At 38.7% G+C, this 17,393-nt stretch overlaps 1 protein-coding gene across 3 annotated transcripts in view; it reads left to right on the top strand.

Annotated features, from left to right (window-relative positions):
- The window catches only part of inpp5a.1.S (inositol polyphosphate-5-phosphatase A S homeolog), a 289,133-nt gene that overhangs the window by 255,218 nt on the left and 16,522 nt on the right, over positions 1 to 17,393 (top strand). For all 3 annotated transcript variants that reach the window (XM_041570524.1, XM_041570525.1, NM_001094239.1), the window contains 1 exon segment: positions 3,407 to 3,480. In XM_041570524.1, coding sequence (XP_041426458.1) covers positions 3,407 to 3,480 — 74 coding nt within the window.

Genomic DNA, 17,393 nt, shown 5'->3' with positions numbered 1-17,393 from the left:
TGGTGCGTCAAATCTTGTCATACATGTTAGTAAATGGACCCACACTCCTTGTTTGTAGTGCTTTATTCACAAAAAAATGAATTTGTGAATAAAGCACATTGATTTTTTCACTACAAACAAGGAGTGCGGGTCCATTTACTAAGATATATATATATATATATATATATATATATATATATATATATATATATATATATATATATATATATATATATATATATATATATATATATACTTAGCCTTAGGGACACTGCATCTGTCTTGGCCAATAAACAGCATATAAACTAGTATCTTCACACTGATTTTTCTGGCATTAGTTGGGAGATCAATGTGTTTGTAGACTCAGTGTCGGACTGGGACACCAGGGGCCCACCCAAAAACCTTTGACTAGGGGCCCACCAATTAATCTTATTCCTCTCCTCACTCAACCTATATTCTCCTAATCTCTTTTCTTTACATATTATAATCTATTATTCCATCTATTTAGCCTCATTGTTCTAATAGAAATGGGAAATGGCCATGAAATAGGCCAAGTGTTTAGCAGCATAAGGGCCCACTGACACCTTGGCCCACCGGGACTTTTCCAGGTATCCCGGTGGGCCAGTCCAACACTGTGTAGACCAGTGGTCCCCAACCAGTAGCTCGTGAGTAACATGTTGCTCTCCAACCTCTTGGATGTTGCTCCCAGTGGCCTCAAAGCAGGAGCTTATTTTTTAATTCCAGTCTTGGAGGCAAGTTCTGGTTGTATAAAAACCAGGTGTACTGCCAAACCGAGCATCAATGTAGGTTGACAATCCACAAAGGGGCTACTAAATGGCCAATCACAGCACTTATTTGGCACCCCAAGAACATTTTTCATGTTTGTGTTGCTCCCCAACTGCTTTTTTTTCTGAATGTTGCTCACGGGTTCAAAAGGTTGGGGATCCCTGGTGTAGACCCTTGCTTGGGGGCTTTTTTCCAAGCCACGCTTTAGATAGTGTTGTGGTGGCAGAAGCACGGTGGCCTGTGTATTCACCAGTGCAGGTGGTTTTGGTAGCTGCTGTTCCCACAGATAATTAATGTGTACAAGTAGCTGCTAATTGCACATCTCAGGAATGATTTATGAGGCTTCAGGGGCAAAAAGGACAGACTCTGTTTCCATTTGGAACCTCTGTCACTTATACAATGATATCGGCACAGCTGTGAGATGGGACATGATTAATGAACACCAGGTAAACACTGAGCCGTCACACAGGATTCTGTTCCGCTGACAAACCTGTAGTTATAGGGAATGGCACTTAGAATGATAGCTAATAATGCTGATGGTTGTTATGAGGTGTGTCATTTCATTTGTAATTTATTCTTCAATTTGGCTTCCACATTGGCTCTTCACACTGTGCTGGTTTACAGGAGGGCCACATCTATGAACATTCTTATTGGTTTAGCTCTTCACTCCGATGTTTAAGGATTGTTCAGTTTCAAAAAACAAAATAATTCAGTGAATATATGTTTTGTATGTTTTGTTCGGCCGAATCCAAAATAGTGGATTTGGTGCTTCCCTACTCGAAATGAAAAAAAAAAACAACAGACAATCAAAATATATTTTAAAAAATCATATTTTTTAAATTCAGGTGAATAGGATCGACCTGCAGACTCGTATCGAATTAGAATCAAATTCGATTTGAGTTTTTCACCAAAAAAAGTATTGTTTTCTTTTTTTTTTTTTACAAATTTGATTTTCAAAAGTCCACCAAACAACTCCAGATTGATTGTAGGAGGCCCCCCCCCCCCCATAGGCTAAAACACCAATTCGGCAGGTTTTAGATGGTGAATAGTCGAATTCTTAAAGGGACAGTACATGATAAATTTTAAAATTATTTTAAACTGGAATCGAATTTGGAATATTCCCTAGTCGAATTACAATAAAATAAACTCGAAATCCGAATTTAAAGATTCAAATTTTCAATTCGACCCATTATAAATCTGCCCCTAAGTGTAAAATGGTCCTTCACCACCAATACGAAGACCTGTCCCACCACAGTATCTTCTTGTAGGACTCCATGCTGGTGTGGAGTGAAATTAGGGAAATGTCTCTCTTTCTTCATCCCTATCTGGCAACTGATGCAGGTTTTCTCTTGGATGTTAGATTTAGATGACATTGCTTATACAAACCATTCATATTTAGCTCCTTTGTAGGAACTCTCTAAAGACTCAGCTGTGCTAATAGCATAACACATAAACCAATTTAATCCTTTTTTTACCCTGCATCAGCTATATTTCCTATCTGTCCCACGTAATTCTATTAAGGCTTTAACACAGGGTAGTGATGAAAACTAAAAGCTTTCTCACATAAATATCAACTGTATTTATATATATATATATATCTCATCGCAAGCCCCTGTGAACATGAGAATGACCCCCTGTTTGATGTGATACTCGTTTGGTAAACCTATTGTGTTTAAAGGGGACCTGCCACTCAGACATAAAAAGCTGTTTAATAAAAGTCCTTTTTTTAAATTAAACGCGAAACCCAAATTCTTTTTTTTATTAAAACATCCATACCAGTTATAAACATTATATTATCATATATTGACCCTCCTCTATGCCTTAGGTACAAGGGCACAACAGGCAATTACTTTCCATTCTGCACTTCCTAGATGTCTCTGCACTTCCTAGATGTCTCTGTACTTCCTAGATGTCTCTGTACTTCCTAGATGTCTCAGCACTCCTTATATTCCCCCTCTACCTTCAACATATATTTGTGTAGCCCAGTGATCCCCAACCAGTAGCTCGTGAGCAACATGTTGCTCTCCAACCCATTGGATGTTGCTCTCAGTGTCCTTAAAGCAGGTGCTTATTTTTAATTCCAGGCTTGGAAGCAAGTTTTAATTGTATAAAAACTAAGTATAGTACCAAATAGAGCCTTCTGTAAGCTACCAGTCCACATAGGGGGCTACCATATAACCAATTACAGTTCTTATTTGGCACTAAGAGTTTTTTTCATGCATGTGTTGCTCAACAACTCTTTTTACATTTGAATGTGGCTCATGGGTAAAAAAAAAGGTTGAGGACCCCTGGTGTAGCCAGTGCTTAAGCATGGACATCAGGTGCCCCACCAAGGTGCGTAAACAAGATTTTGGCATGATTCAAAGCTTGCCTTAATAACAGTGTCCACAAAATGGCTTTAGCTTGCTTAATGTGATTTCCAAGACTAAAAAAAAAAAAGATTGAAATAATTTATATAGTGTATGTGAAGTTTATTTTGCTTTACTAACATTGTAAAATAGGGATTGGAATTATTCCTTGGGGTGATGGGTCCCCTTTAATGCTTGACATTTTAGACTTGTATTTAATTGTTTCTTCTGATATGTTCCTGTCACTTTAAGAATATTTGTAATTTATTTTATTTTTTTTCCTTTCCTTACAGCTTTTAGAATTTGACAAGGAGCTATCGGTCTTCAAAGACAGACTGTATGAACTGGACATTACGTTCCCCCCCAGGTAAGAGCTGTTTTTTCCTTGGACAGCTGGAGCGTGTAGACCTACAGTTAAGGTATAATATTGTGAGATGTTCTTTCTTCAAAATTTCCATATTTATTGTACTATTTTGTTGAGTTTTTTTTCAACATTTCCAGAGTTTGTATTTGTTTCAGCTTTTGGGGGTGAAAGGTAGGAAAGTCACTCTATATGTAAAACAACTGTAGGAAGTTCTCTAATACTCGTCCAGCCCGTTTTGTGACATCATCGGCGGGGGTGGATCTATAAAAGCAACCCGGAAGTCGGATGCGGGCAGGTTAGGGTCGGATTGCGGGTCGGTGAAATCCCGACCCGAACATTACTAATATGGATGTTGCTAAAAGGTACATTCTCATACGAATTGTCATTGTGTGAACATATTTCACTTTTAAACCCTACTTAAGACACAATCAGTAAGGTGCCTTGGGTATCCTTAAATTTTCCCAATTTTTTTCATATGGGAAACTAAATCTATTTACTGTGGAAAAGAGGTGTTCAAAGCTAAGCAGGCTTCCTTTAGGAATGGGACAGGAAATCAATAAGTTGCAGGGAGAGCCCAAAGGGAACCGTCCAGAGAGCTTTGTAGGTTCCACCCCAGCAGCTGATATTCCCCAGGTATAAGGACAGAGGACATGTGTGATTTGTGTAGCTGAGCCGCAGTAACAACATTGTACTGAAATGTCACTTTGAAAGATTAGCCTATGCAAACATTCAATTAGAAAACAGTGCGGATTGAATAAGTATACAAGACCAAATAGATGGATGCATTAGTCAAACATAAGAAGCAATTAGTTATGTTCTAATGAATTCATTAACCCACTGAGCGCGGGGCTGAATGGGAACTGATAAAGTGTTAAGCATCTTTATTCAAGGGGAAACAAAATAATGCAAATTGCAACTTTAGGGAAATATTACAAAAAAGTACCTTGCATTTCCCTAAACCAATGGGATATCTAGTACAGGTATCCAGAAACCCATTTTGTTATTCATATAACACTGCATGAAGAAGCCTTGGAAAACACCTGGAATCTAATAGAACCTGCTTTGTATTTCGATACTAGGGGGGATATTTAAGGGGGATATTTATTTTTTTATATATATATATATATATAAAATCGGACTTTTAAAAAATCATGAATTTGTAAAAATGTATTAAACCCCGATGATGGAAAAATCCGAATTAGAAAATCCGGCATCTCAGACCTGTCGAGGTTGCATATAAGTCAATGGGAGAAGGCCCAATGATTTTTTGATGTGCACTGGGTTTCTTGCGAATACCTCAAAGTTTTCACGCAGAAAAGCATAAGAAATCTGAGTTTTTGGGTGAAAAATCCGAAAAAATTTTGAAAATGTGATTTTTTTTTTTCTTTTTTTGTAATAATAAATAAGCGTTAAAAACCTGAGCGGATTTGATCGGAGTTTGTAGCAGAAAGTGTTGAGTTAAAATTTGACTTTGATAAATAACCTAGTGTGTTTATTATTACCCCCTGTTTTTTTTTATTAAATAATTTGTTTTAGTAATTATTTATTGGGAGAAAAGGTAAGTTTTCCTGCTGTGACCCCCTGTTAGTTCCTGAAGACTTTTTACCCATATACACTCTGTGTAAGGATGCACATTCCAACCACACAACTCTTTTTTATACATCATAGCTATAATTTCTGAGATTTTTATCAAAGATTCAGGGTGTTAAAGGTACAAGATTTAATGCATATCTATCCACTTTATAGAAATTCATAATAGTTTCCTAAGTCCATAAGTGAAGTAGAACTGGTGTAAAATGCTTCTCTGCACCATAAAAGTATTTCACACAAGGTTCAAAAAACGTTGAATGGTGGTAACAAACGTGTAATTTGTAAACTGTCTTAAATGACCAATAGCATTACCGAGATTTTAAAAAAAAATGTTTTTTTTAGTTCTACTAAAGAGAGATGATACTTTAAAATGTATTGTTTTAAAATACATTTATAGAGGGTTTTTTTCTAATTCTGCTAAATAGATCAACTTTTTTAAATTCTGTTAAATAGCAATGAGGTTTTAAAATGTATTAATTTTTTTACAGAGTTTTTATTTTATTTTTTTAAATAGGGGTTTCACAGAGAAATAACTGCCCATAGAATCTAATGAATGATGATTTAAAAAAAAATGTTGTGTGGTTTGAAAAATTGTCAGGTGAAAAAAACACCCAATGACTTCAATGTGTTTAGCAATTTTTTAATTTTTTGGCGTAGCAAAATGGGTCAGATTCGCCCATCGCTACAAAATACATATTTTCACTAGCCACAACCGACTATTTACCGACCAATTTGTGCCTGTGTGTTAGCCTCCCATCCACTTAGACTGTAAGCTCTACGGAGCAGGGACCCACTTCCCACTATTGGGGGAATCTAATAAAAGTCGCAAAGAGCAAAACAATTTGCACCAAAAAGAATAAAAAGCCACATCTCACAATGTAATATTGTTCCTTAAACTCTTATTGCATTGCGAATTTTAATTGCGCACTTTTTAAGAAGTGCTTGAAGGTGTCGTAATCTTTTGTAGCAAACATAACAAATTTTTCAGTAAGAAGTTTTATTATTTTATTATGTTATTATTATTATTATTATGTTATTTATGTTGTTGTTATTATTATTATTTACATTTACTGCGCATTGGCGCAAACTATAAAATTCGCAAACGGTCTTCCACTGTCGGAAGTGGTCGTTGATCAGTTTCCAGGTTTGCGCAAAGCAAAATTTGTTCGCGCAAAGGCATAACTTTTCGCATTCCGAATAGTTTTTCAGGTACAGACTTTTATTACATTCCCCTATATGTCTCTTAGTACATAGCACTTAAGCTCTTTGTCCTGATATGATTTCTGAGTATATTTATTATATGATTTGTCTTCCCCGTATATATTTTTATATTGTACTTTTATGCATTGTATAGCGCTGCGGCTCCTTAACAGCACTTTACAAATAAAGTAATACATACTTATATACAGTTATCAAACCCTAAATAGTTTTATAAAAAATACATTTTACAACTCAACTAGAGCGAAAAGCAAATCTGCTCATTATGTGTTTGTGCGTAAAATAATCTCTTTCTTAGACGTTTTCTTACAACGTGACTGTGAGTCTCCTCATAGCCAAAAACTAATAAACAATTTTAAAAATTAAATCTGACATTTAGGAAGGCAGGACATGAACTGATAAATAGAAGTTTGACTCTCAAATCTAAATTTCTCGAGTAATTTTATTTTTCCAGCATATCAAACGCCGTTCTAGTTAAATAGTAAAAAGGTAATGTGCACTGAAAATCCAGCACGTGTTACTTAGCTTCAGTTCTGGGGGGGTTGTTTTTTTTAGCCTTTGAAAAAAAATGGAAGCCAACTTTGGAAGGGGATATTGGCGGTTTTGTCCTGTTTCGGGATTTAATTGCAGCTCGATGTTGCCACGCTGAGCCCCTCCATCCCACTATGCGATCTGTATATCCCAGTTGAATGTAAGAAAGTGGCTCCTGCTAGAAGTCCGGTCATATATACTCACAGTTGTGCAATGCGATTGTGCTGTGTCTGATAACACGTATTGTCATATACAACATAAAACTCATTAATTTTCTTGAAATGTGTCAAAGTTGTGTGTTAAAGCCCCACCGAATGACTGGAAGCCGTTTCTTAAAGGGAAATGTTACAGGTGAGACTAGTAAATATTTTCTGTAGTTCTTCTTGCGCAGTCAAAGTGAGGGAGCATCTAAAGGATAAGGTTTAAGTGGAGCTATCGTGAAAATGATAATTTAATATAACCTTCAACATACTGAAATAAGAAACTTTCTAAATACAGGCAATTAAAAATTCTGTACCGCTTCTGAAATAATCAAGTTTATCTTCACTATTCCTCTCTCAGCATCTGTTTCTCTTCATTCTGTCTTCATTCAGGAGTTGGGTGTCAGATGAATGATCCAAAAGGGGGGCTCCTTTTGCCTAGAAGATGTATTAGAGCTCACTCTATTGATATCACCAGAAATCCTGTCTCTCTACATGCAGAATTTTTGAAAAAGGCAGTTATTTTTTTAGATTTTGTTTGTACTGGAATTAGTTATTAGAGTGAGCTCTAATACATCTGCTAGGAAAGGAGCCCCCTTATAAGATCTAACTGTCAGTGAATATCTGACACCCAACTGCTGCATGAAGACAGAATGAAGAGAAACAGATGCTGAGAGAGGAATAGTGAAGATAAACTTGATTATTTCAGAAACAATGCAAAATTTTTAATTGATTATATTTAGAAAGTTTCTTATTTCAGTATGTGGATGCTTTAGATTAAATTTAAATTTTCGTGATAATTCCCCTTTAAGGAACGCTAATGCTCAGTAAGCTTTCAGATCCAATCTGTTATTATTTTCAACATATTTATAAAGCACAAAAGCACTATACAATATAAAGGGTGGATATATGAAACATACAGTACAAAGTAAACACAAGCCTGATACAAGATATATGGATCAATGCTGACCGTAGTGTGATCTGAATTACCATTTTCCTTTTGCAACCCAATCAACAAAATATTTTCTTGTATCCTACCTCTGTTATATTGCCAAATGGAGCGCTCTTGTTTTTTTGGGCTCTGGCTCCTTAATTTTACTTTTTTTAATAAAAGATGGAATTCTTTGTACCCACAGACCCGACTCCGGCTCCAGGCACTTGTACAATTACAAACTTTCCCAACTCTTATTTTAAATGTCCTACCAGCTGCCTTCCCTCTCCGGCATTGGGCTTCACTTCATTGCCATATCCACAGTTTGGAAACCTATGAGCTATATATATTTTTAGTGTTTGTATTTTCTTCTTTTATTGAACTAAAACTCCCAGCACCCACTTCAATCTTATGAACAATGGCAATTGTACTCCAGCAACAGTTAATGAACCATGATCCGGCGAGCCCTGAACTACATTTAATTTTATCAGTATTTGTTTTTCCCTTAAATGCATTGCTCGTAGCTCTGGCAGCTCACAAATTAAGCGGCGTAGCTGCAGTAAATCCCCATTGCTTGCTGAAGAAGGCATTAGTTAGGTCAGGCTTGGCTGGTCTGATCACTGCTCACCCTTGTGATGAATTTGGCCTTCCCTTGCTCGTTGTGGCCCTGGAGCCAGAGAGACACGACACAGCCAGTGATTGAGTGTTGGCATCTGACCAGCGGTGTTAAAGTGTCTGCTCACTGGACAAAGGGCAGCAAAGTGAAATGGCCGCAGAGGATGTGGGTCACTGTGTTCCTGGTCTGCAAATTATTTATATTTTTAAACACACTGCACATACTATTTCATTTTATTCAGCCCAGTAGTTGTGGTATTTAAAAATTAGTTTTATAGGTGAGTTATGGATTTCAGGACCCCCCCCGAATAGATTTTTTTTAATACGAAGTTATTCACCTTGATTTTTATTGTTTCAAGTTTTATTAGATGGGACACAGTGGGGTTTTCTTACTAACATTGGGAACATTGTTCCAGTACAGTAACCATTATCAGCAGTTTGCAGGCTGAAAAGTAAATCCAAAACTGTCATTGGTTGTTATAGTTTACTGCACTAGGGCAAATATGTCCAACATTTTGAAATAATCATCCTTAAAATAATGGAATAACCTCTGGGAAGGGAGTGTGACTGTGGGATAGCAGGTATAGTAGGGAGAGATGGTGTCTATAGTAACAGTGGGATAATAGTCTCTGGGAAGGGAGTGAGACTGTGGGATAGCAGGTATAGTAGGGAGAGATGGTGTCTATAGTAACAGTGGATAATAGTCTCTGGGAAGGGAGTGTGACTGTGAGATAGCAGGTATAGTAGGGAGAGATGGTGCCTATAGTAACAGTGGGATAATAGTCTCTGGGAAGGGAGTGTGTCTGTGGGATAGCAGGTATAGTAGGGAGAGATGGTGTCTAGAAGCTGGTAGAGTTGGAACTTAGGTACTTATGTATGATAATGTGCGGAAGTGTACTGTATCAATACACCGACTATAAAGATTAATAAAAAGATCATGGACCAAGATGGAAATAGAAAAAATAATCTTTATTTTGAGCATTTGAATTTTTTTTAAAAATTGTTTTTTTGCGGGGGGGGGGGGGTTGTCTATTTGGAATTTTAATGTGGCTGTTTGTATCACTCATCCTGGTAAGCATTTAGTGGACAGAACCACCCATCTGCAAATGAAAGATAGAGGGCCTGAATATACAGGGTAATCCAAAATAAGTAAAGGTGTGGGACCCTTTATCCAGAATGCTTGGGGCCTGGGGTTTTACAGATAATGGATCTTTCCGTAATTTGGATCTTCATCTAGTAGAAAATCATGTAAACATTAAATAAACCCAATAGGCTGGTTTTGCTTTCAATAAGGATTAATTATATCTTAGTTGGGATCAAGTACAAGCTACTGTTTTATTATTACAGAGAAAAAGGAAATTAAAATTGTGTATTATTTGATTATAAATAGTCTGTGGCAGTTGGCCTTTTTTTTGTAATTCTGAGCTTTTTGGATAACGGATCCCATATCGGTATCATTAATTTTGCTTTCCAGAAATAATGTGAGTGTTGCTATATAAAATTGTATTTTATAGCATTCTGCACTTACGGTATTGTGCAATATTATTACCCGACTAAATTCTGTAGCATAATATTGTAATCCATCTGCTGTCACAGTTTAATACTGAAATTATCTCCCAGTGCACAATTTGAGAGTTCTGTGTGTACATAGAATAAAATGCTTGTTATAGTCAAGTCATTACAACAAACAAGCCTCCCCATAAGAGTATTTATATAGATTTGTAATTTCAGCAGGAAGATGAAGGTCCTGTTGAGCTTTAACACATTCATAGATTGCAAAAGAAGGATCTGCTCATTCCTGCGATGCCCCGGCAGACAGAGGGAAGAATAATTCACACGCCTGTCTTTTCACTGTGTAGGGTTTGATAGGGAACTGAAGGCTCTTAGCAAGCTCACGTGCATTCTCTAAAGTCCACAAGTGCCCGACGATGGGAGAACAAGTGACTTTCCATGGCAAAACTGTGTTGGTGTTTCTGGCATTGGGGGGGGGAAAAAGTGTATGAGGGTGGTAGAGTCCTGCGCGGAACCAATTTCTAAGACCCAAACCCACGACCTGAACCGCGACCCGCATATTTACCCACTTTGATCCGCTACCGGACCCACAACCATACCTCCCAACTGTCCCGTTTTGAACGGGACAGTCCGGCTTTTGACAGCTCAACCCGCTGTCACGGATTTGTACTGATAAGTCCCGAGTTTCTCTTTGATCTGCTGAACTGAACAGCCAGAAACAGATACAAAGTGTCTAACTTAATTGGGTCTTGCACAGTAGCGTTCCTAGAGGGGTGCGGGCCCTGGTGCATGACGCGCAGCCGGGCCCCACCCCCCTCCGTACGGCCGAATTTTAGTGGGGATTTCAGTGGCGTGCGGCAACTGCCAGGGGGCCCTGAGGGGGTACGGGCCCTGGCCCGCTCGCACCCCCTGCTCCCCCGGTAGTTCCGCCACTGGTCTTGCAGACATCCCAGAATAGATACTTAACATACTTTTGTAACAGTTTGATAAGATAAGAACCAAGATTCACAGCTTAAAGAGAAACTCACCTTCATTTGCAAAACTGTAATAACATAAAAACCACAGAAATGTGTTCAAACTTTTATAACCTGCCAAATTATGTAAAATGAACACTTTAATAAGGGGGTGTGGCCAAAAAATTCCGCCATGCTACGCGTGCCAAATCTTTTTGTCCCTCTTTCCGTTTCCTAAATGTTGGGAGGTATGCGCAACTGCCTTATCTGCAACCCGCCGATCACCATCAAAGAGGAAGTGATGGTGCTGCAAACCGGAAGTGATGTCATCAAAAGTGTGCGGGGACGGAAACACGTTTTGTAAAACTTTAAAAGGAGTAAAATATAGACAATATTACATAAGATAAGAAATTTAGATCAGACCTGCAACCCGCAGACCCGCGCTATACAAGCACCTGAAAATCCTCCCCTCATTCTGCGTGGTGCCCACTTTTTTTGCGGGTAACCCACGGGTACCCGACCCGCTGCAGGACTCTAGAGGGTGGTACCTTTTTTTCATTGCGGCACCATTTATTATGGTGAAACCTAAAGCGATAGTTCAACTCTTCCACAAAGTCATATATGATGGAAACCATTTTTGTCCCTGATCACAAAATTGTTCTGGTCAAATCTAATCTACATCCTAAAGACTAATACCCTCTAGTATTTGATTTAGATCAAACAGCAGTCCCTCACGGTCCAACTTCTTGGTCTATTCTTCTCCATAACACACATCAACAGCAACACTATTGACTTCTAGAGAGTATATGTCATAGAAATGATCTCTCTGAAGGTTACAGCTTGGTCTTAAGACTTAAGATTGATAAACCAAAGCAATTAAGAGTAACTGCCAATTTTTTTTATTATAGTTAGAAATGCCAACAGCCAGGTCTGGACTGAGAATTAAATTAGGCCCTGGCATTACAGGTACACAGAGGCCCAATCAGCCCACACTGAGGCCCAAACAGCCTCCACCAGCCCACTAAATACTGACTTTCTATGGGAAATTATAGCAGCCCCTCTGGCATTTGCCAGAACCCACAGATTGCTAGTCCAGACCTGCCTCCAGCTACCTAGTTAAGATCCAGTTTACTGTAGCAACCAGGCAGTGTCAGGCCAATGTATAGGAAAGGGCCCAAATATATAAATTGTAAGTAAATCTTGCCCTTTTACATCTCTTGCCTTGAACCACCATTTTGTGATGGTCTGTGTGCTCCCTCAGAGATCACCTGACCAGAAATACTGCAGCTCTAACTGTAACAGGAAGAAGTGTGGAAGCAAAAGACACAACTCTGTCTGTTAATTGGCTCATGTGACCTAACATGTACGGGTTGTTTGTGTGCACCGTGAATCCTAGGATCTCAGGGGGCGGCCCTTATTTTTTTAAAATGGCAGTTTTCTATTTATGATTACTCAATGGCACATACTAATAAAAAAGTATTTTATTATGAAAATGGTTTATTTACATGAAGCAGGATTTTACATATGAGCTGTTTTATGCAAGATATTTTTATAGAGACCTACATTGTTCAGGGGGTATAGTTTTCCTTTAAGGACAGAGAGACACCTGGAGATTCGGGGAGATTTAGTCGCCCTGCGACAAATCGCCTCTTCTTCAGGCGACTAATCTTCCCAAACAGCCTTCGCACCGTCTAGAATCTAAATTGCTGGCGGGATGGCACTCGGAGAGCTTTGGTTTTCCAAAGTTGGCCAAAGTTTCCTCATAAGGCAATTTCGGGCGACTTCGGAAAACGAAGCGCTTCGAGTGCCTTCCCACCAGCGATTTAGATTCTAGCTGACAGGAAGTCAGTTTGGGGAAATTAGTTCGCCTGAAGAATCTCCACGTGTGTCTCTGCCCTAAAGGGCAAATGTCTCTGCCCTAAAGGGCAAAAGAACAAGCAAGACCAAAAATAATGAGTCGATCACACAGGCGATAGATTCTCAAAGATTTTGTTATTACATTACATCTGAAAGTGCTTAGTCACAATTGCACATGGCAGCACCATGGTCAAATTTGCAAAAAGGGAAAAAAAAAAAAAAAAAAAAAAAAAAAAAGCTTACACCCTTATGTTTTCATGTTATTCCGTGTAATCTAAAGGGAGCCATGGCAACACTATCCATGCTAAGTCAAGCAGGTATCTGAACCTTGCCAGAGACTGCAAGGACTTCCTGACCACCATGAACAAACAGTTAACTGCTCCGTGTGCGACAACAGGGCCATACTAGCTGCTTGGGGGGGGGGAAGGAGACATAGGTGTGAAAAGAAAAATAAAGAAAATTGTGGTTATCCAAGATACAGGTGGGCAATTGTTAACTTTATCACCTTTCTCCATTAATTATGATAATTACTCTTGTAGCTATAAAATAGAAGAGATAGGAGTTGACTTTTCCAGTGGTTCACACCCACATACAAGTTTACTTTCAGATAAGTCTGCATACTCGGTAATCTAACGCATTAATCATTTCCTTAAAGTGACCTGCTCTTGTTTGTTCTGGCATTAAACTGTCATGTAATTTCCCAGCTGGACATATATTCAGGTGTGTGTGAGTGAGTACAAGGAGCCTTTGCATACACTAGCAGTGGACATTATTATATCCTGACATTATTTTCCATTGGTTTATAACCAGGATCATGGCGTTTTTCAGTAGGAACATCAATATTTTCCATATGACACCTAGCTTATTGGCACAATCATTTTGTCTCACTTTGTCCATAAGGGGCATTTACTAGGTTCAAGGCAGGGTGCAATCCGCCATTTTTGTTGGTCTTTGTGCCCTGCCTTTCACGATTCAAGTATTGCCGCGGGTTTATGTCTTATAAAACAAAGAGAAGGAACCTGTGTTCCTCCAGTGGATACAGCACTGCCATTTTTGGCCGCAGTGTATTGATAAAGGGGGGGCAGGAGTATGTAGGCATTTCCCATAACGTGCATTATTCAGACAAATTTAGGTGGGTGCAATCCGCAACAGGGCCACTTATGTGTGCAATAGGATTTATCAAGGCAAATATCTTACTGAGTTTCAAACTGTCACCTAGAAACATGTATTCTATCAATATCGATACTGATCGAAAAATTTTAGCTATGATACAACTGCCCAGAGTTGAAAATATTAGTAATGCAATTTGCCCTGTCTATCATAAAATATCACTCGGGTTACGACTGGGATGGGGGGAGAGGGGGTTCTGTGACTGGGGGACCCCTAGGGTTGCCACCTGGCTGGTATTTTACCGTCCTGGCCGGTAAAAATGATGGTTGATCCCAATGTTATTAAAGGAAAACTATACCCCCAAAATGAAAACTTAAGCAACAGATAGTTTATATCAAATTGAATGACATATTAAAGAATCTTACCAAACTGGAATATATATTTACATAAATATTGCCCTTTTACATCTCTTGCCTTGAACCACCATTTCGTGACTCTATCTGTGCTGCCTCAGAGATCACCTGACCAGAAATACTACAACACTAACTGTAACAGGAAGAAGTGAGGAAGCAAAAGGCAGAACTCTGTCTGTTAATTGGCTCATGTGACCTTACATGTGGTTTGTATGTGTGCACAGGGGGCGGCCCTTATTTTTTAAAATGGCAATTTTCTATTTATGATCACCCAATGGCACATACTACTAAAAAAGTATATTATTATGATAATGGTTCATTTACATGAAGCAGGGTTTTACACATGAGCTGTTTTACTCAGTATCTTTTAATAGAGACCTACATTGTTTGGGGGGTATAGTTTTCCTTTAATAGGGAAAAAAAAGATAAATATATAGGAAGGCCGGTATTTTTTTCCAGAAAAGGTGGCAACTCTAGGGACCCTTGAGACTGCAGGCCTGGTGTGCTCTAGGCCCTCCAGTTCAATGCTCAGGGCAGGGTTTGTGCTGCTTCTCCTGACTCTGATCTTTGCACATAGTGATGGGGACAACAACCCCAGAGGACACAAGTCCTGTTAAATGAGTACTAAGGGGTGCTCCCTTGCACAGTTTTGCACTGGCGGTATAGTATACACCATCAATAATAAAAAGTACACAAAACCTAGAGAGTTATGTCTCTTATAGGCACTTCCCTTTATGGTTCAATTGATCAATTCCTAATTATATAAGACCACCCTTGTGCTGCTAGGCTTGCTTATAGAGGATGATAACATATGAAAGGTGCAGTTTCCATATGGGAATATATATATATACGTATATATATTTATATACTGTTCTATAACACCAGTCATATTATGAGAATAGTCAAAGGTGCTGATAATGTGTGGTGCCTGCAGGCGATAATAAGATATTTACCTTGTCACCAAGTTGCCTGGAAATTCCATCACTGATCAGTAAGCTGCGTTCTTGCACGTTAGTGATAAATATGTAGATGTCTGCTCGCTCTCGGTCACAACAGTCACAAAATGACAAGCGCCGCTTCATAGAGAAGTTACTGAAGGACAAAAGTCTTTAATCCATTGCCGTGTTGCTTGAATTATATAATTATACCTATAAGAGATAAGGGGTTTGCTTTCCTGTCTCCTAAGCCCAAAGCCTTCAAGGTGCTATACCCTATGACATCAAAGAAAGTTCATCTTATCATCAGAGATCCTGAGGCAATAATAAGGCAATAATAAGGCTTATCATATGGCACAGTAGCCAAACAGTAGAGAAGTAGAGCTCCTAAGAATTTAATTATTCCTATATATTTACAGAGAAAGTGTGTAGAAGTTTGTATTTCTGTATGTAAGTTTAACATCTGTTGTGTGGAACTTATTTGAAAGTTTAACAGATAACATTCAAGATTATGTCCTCACTCAAGCACTCAGCGCGTTTCTTTATAAGGGCCGGGTAATGAACATTGGCACATGAGGCTGATGGAAGACACTGAGCTTTGCGGGTGTGAAATAGAACTGCCCCTGGGCAAAGATAGCCTGCATTGTTAGTGAACAGTAATTACCTCTTGAATCTCATAATCATGAGAAAATTCATGGGTTTTTGTGTCATTTCCTGCGGGCAATTTAGTGACTCGTCTGTCATGGTCTGTTGGTCTTGTAGGTGCCATTTATTCATAGATATCTGGCTATAGGTCATTCTCACCAATACGTTCTCTAATTGGACCAGGGTTCCTAATAGAGTGCCAAAGAGTTGCAGGAGGACCTGGGTGATCTGGTAGTTAAGTAGCAGATGAGATTCAGTGCAGTGTCGGACTGGCCCACCGGGATACCAGTGGGCCCTTTTGCTTCTAAATATTTGGCCTATTTCATGGTCATTCCCTATTTCTTTATGGGGAAAAATGTGCAATAATGGAAGAATGTAGTAAAAGTAGATATAAAAGAGGTTGAATGAGGATAAGAGGAATAATAGTTTGGAAAATGGGCCCATGGTCTAAAGTTTTCTGGTGGGCCCCTAGCATCGCAGTCCGACACTGATTCAGTGTAGTTGTAATATGTAAAATAGTATGCACTTGGGATTGATAATGATGCTACTTTATGTGAGATAGGAAGATCCTTGATGGACAAAGACCTTTGAATGTTAGTAAACCAAGAAGATCCAGAGACTGGTCCAACTGTCATTTGGCATCAGGACGGAATTTTTATCCAACTTTTAAGTCAAGCTAGCGACTACTTTAGATTGGATGAATTCATCTTCCACTGAGTTATTTAGAAGTTTGGCAGGATTTACTTGTGTAAAAACTTGTGGAGCGGAGTCCAGTCGACGGGAGATCACTGCACGGGTTAAGCTACAAAACCACTTTGACATGTAAGCGTCCTAAAGCTAACAGTTTATTAAGAAATAGCTTGCCTAAACTCCGCTTCCACCCCTCTTCAGAAAAGGCGACAGGGCGACGATCCAACTAGTCCAAAATTCAGGTTGGATGACATGGTGAGAGTGTATTAAAGGACCAGTAACATAAAATTCTTTAGTATACCAATGCAAAAAAAAAAAGCACCAAGACAAATTAAACTTTTTAAGAAATAACTTACTGAAACTCCGCTTCCGCTTCAGAAAAGGCGACGGGGCACAGATTCATCGTGTGGCACTCGATTTCTCTTCCCTGGCTATCTCCTATAAGGAAGGCAGGGAGGAGAAATCGAGTGCCGCACGATGGATCGTCCGATCACCTTTTCTGAAGAGGAACGTAACCGGAGTTTCGGTAAGTTATTTCCTAATAAAAACTGCGATTTTAAAGTTTCATTTGTCTTGGTGGTTTTTTTTTTTTAAATGTATACTAACAAATTTTAAAAAAAAAAAAACATTTTTGATGTTACTGGTCCATGGATAAGCAAGGTTCAGTTACAGAGTCAAACTGAGAAGGAGCAAAAAAACAGGAGGAAATATGAAAA

The sequence above is a fragment of the Xenopus laevis genome, chromosome 7S (assembly GCF_017654675.1).
Source record: "Xenopus laevis strain J_2021 chromosome 7S, Xenopus_laevis_v10.1, whole genome shotgun sequence".
Classification (NCBI taxonomy): Eukaryota; Metazoa; Chordata; class Amphibia; order Anura; family Pipidae; genus Xenopus; species Xenopus laevis.
The sequence above is the reverse complement of the archived record's forward strand: the minus strand, read 5'-3'. Positions and strand labels throughout refer to the sequence as shown.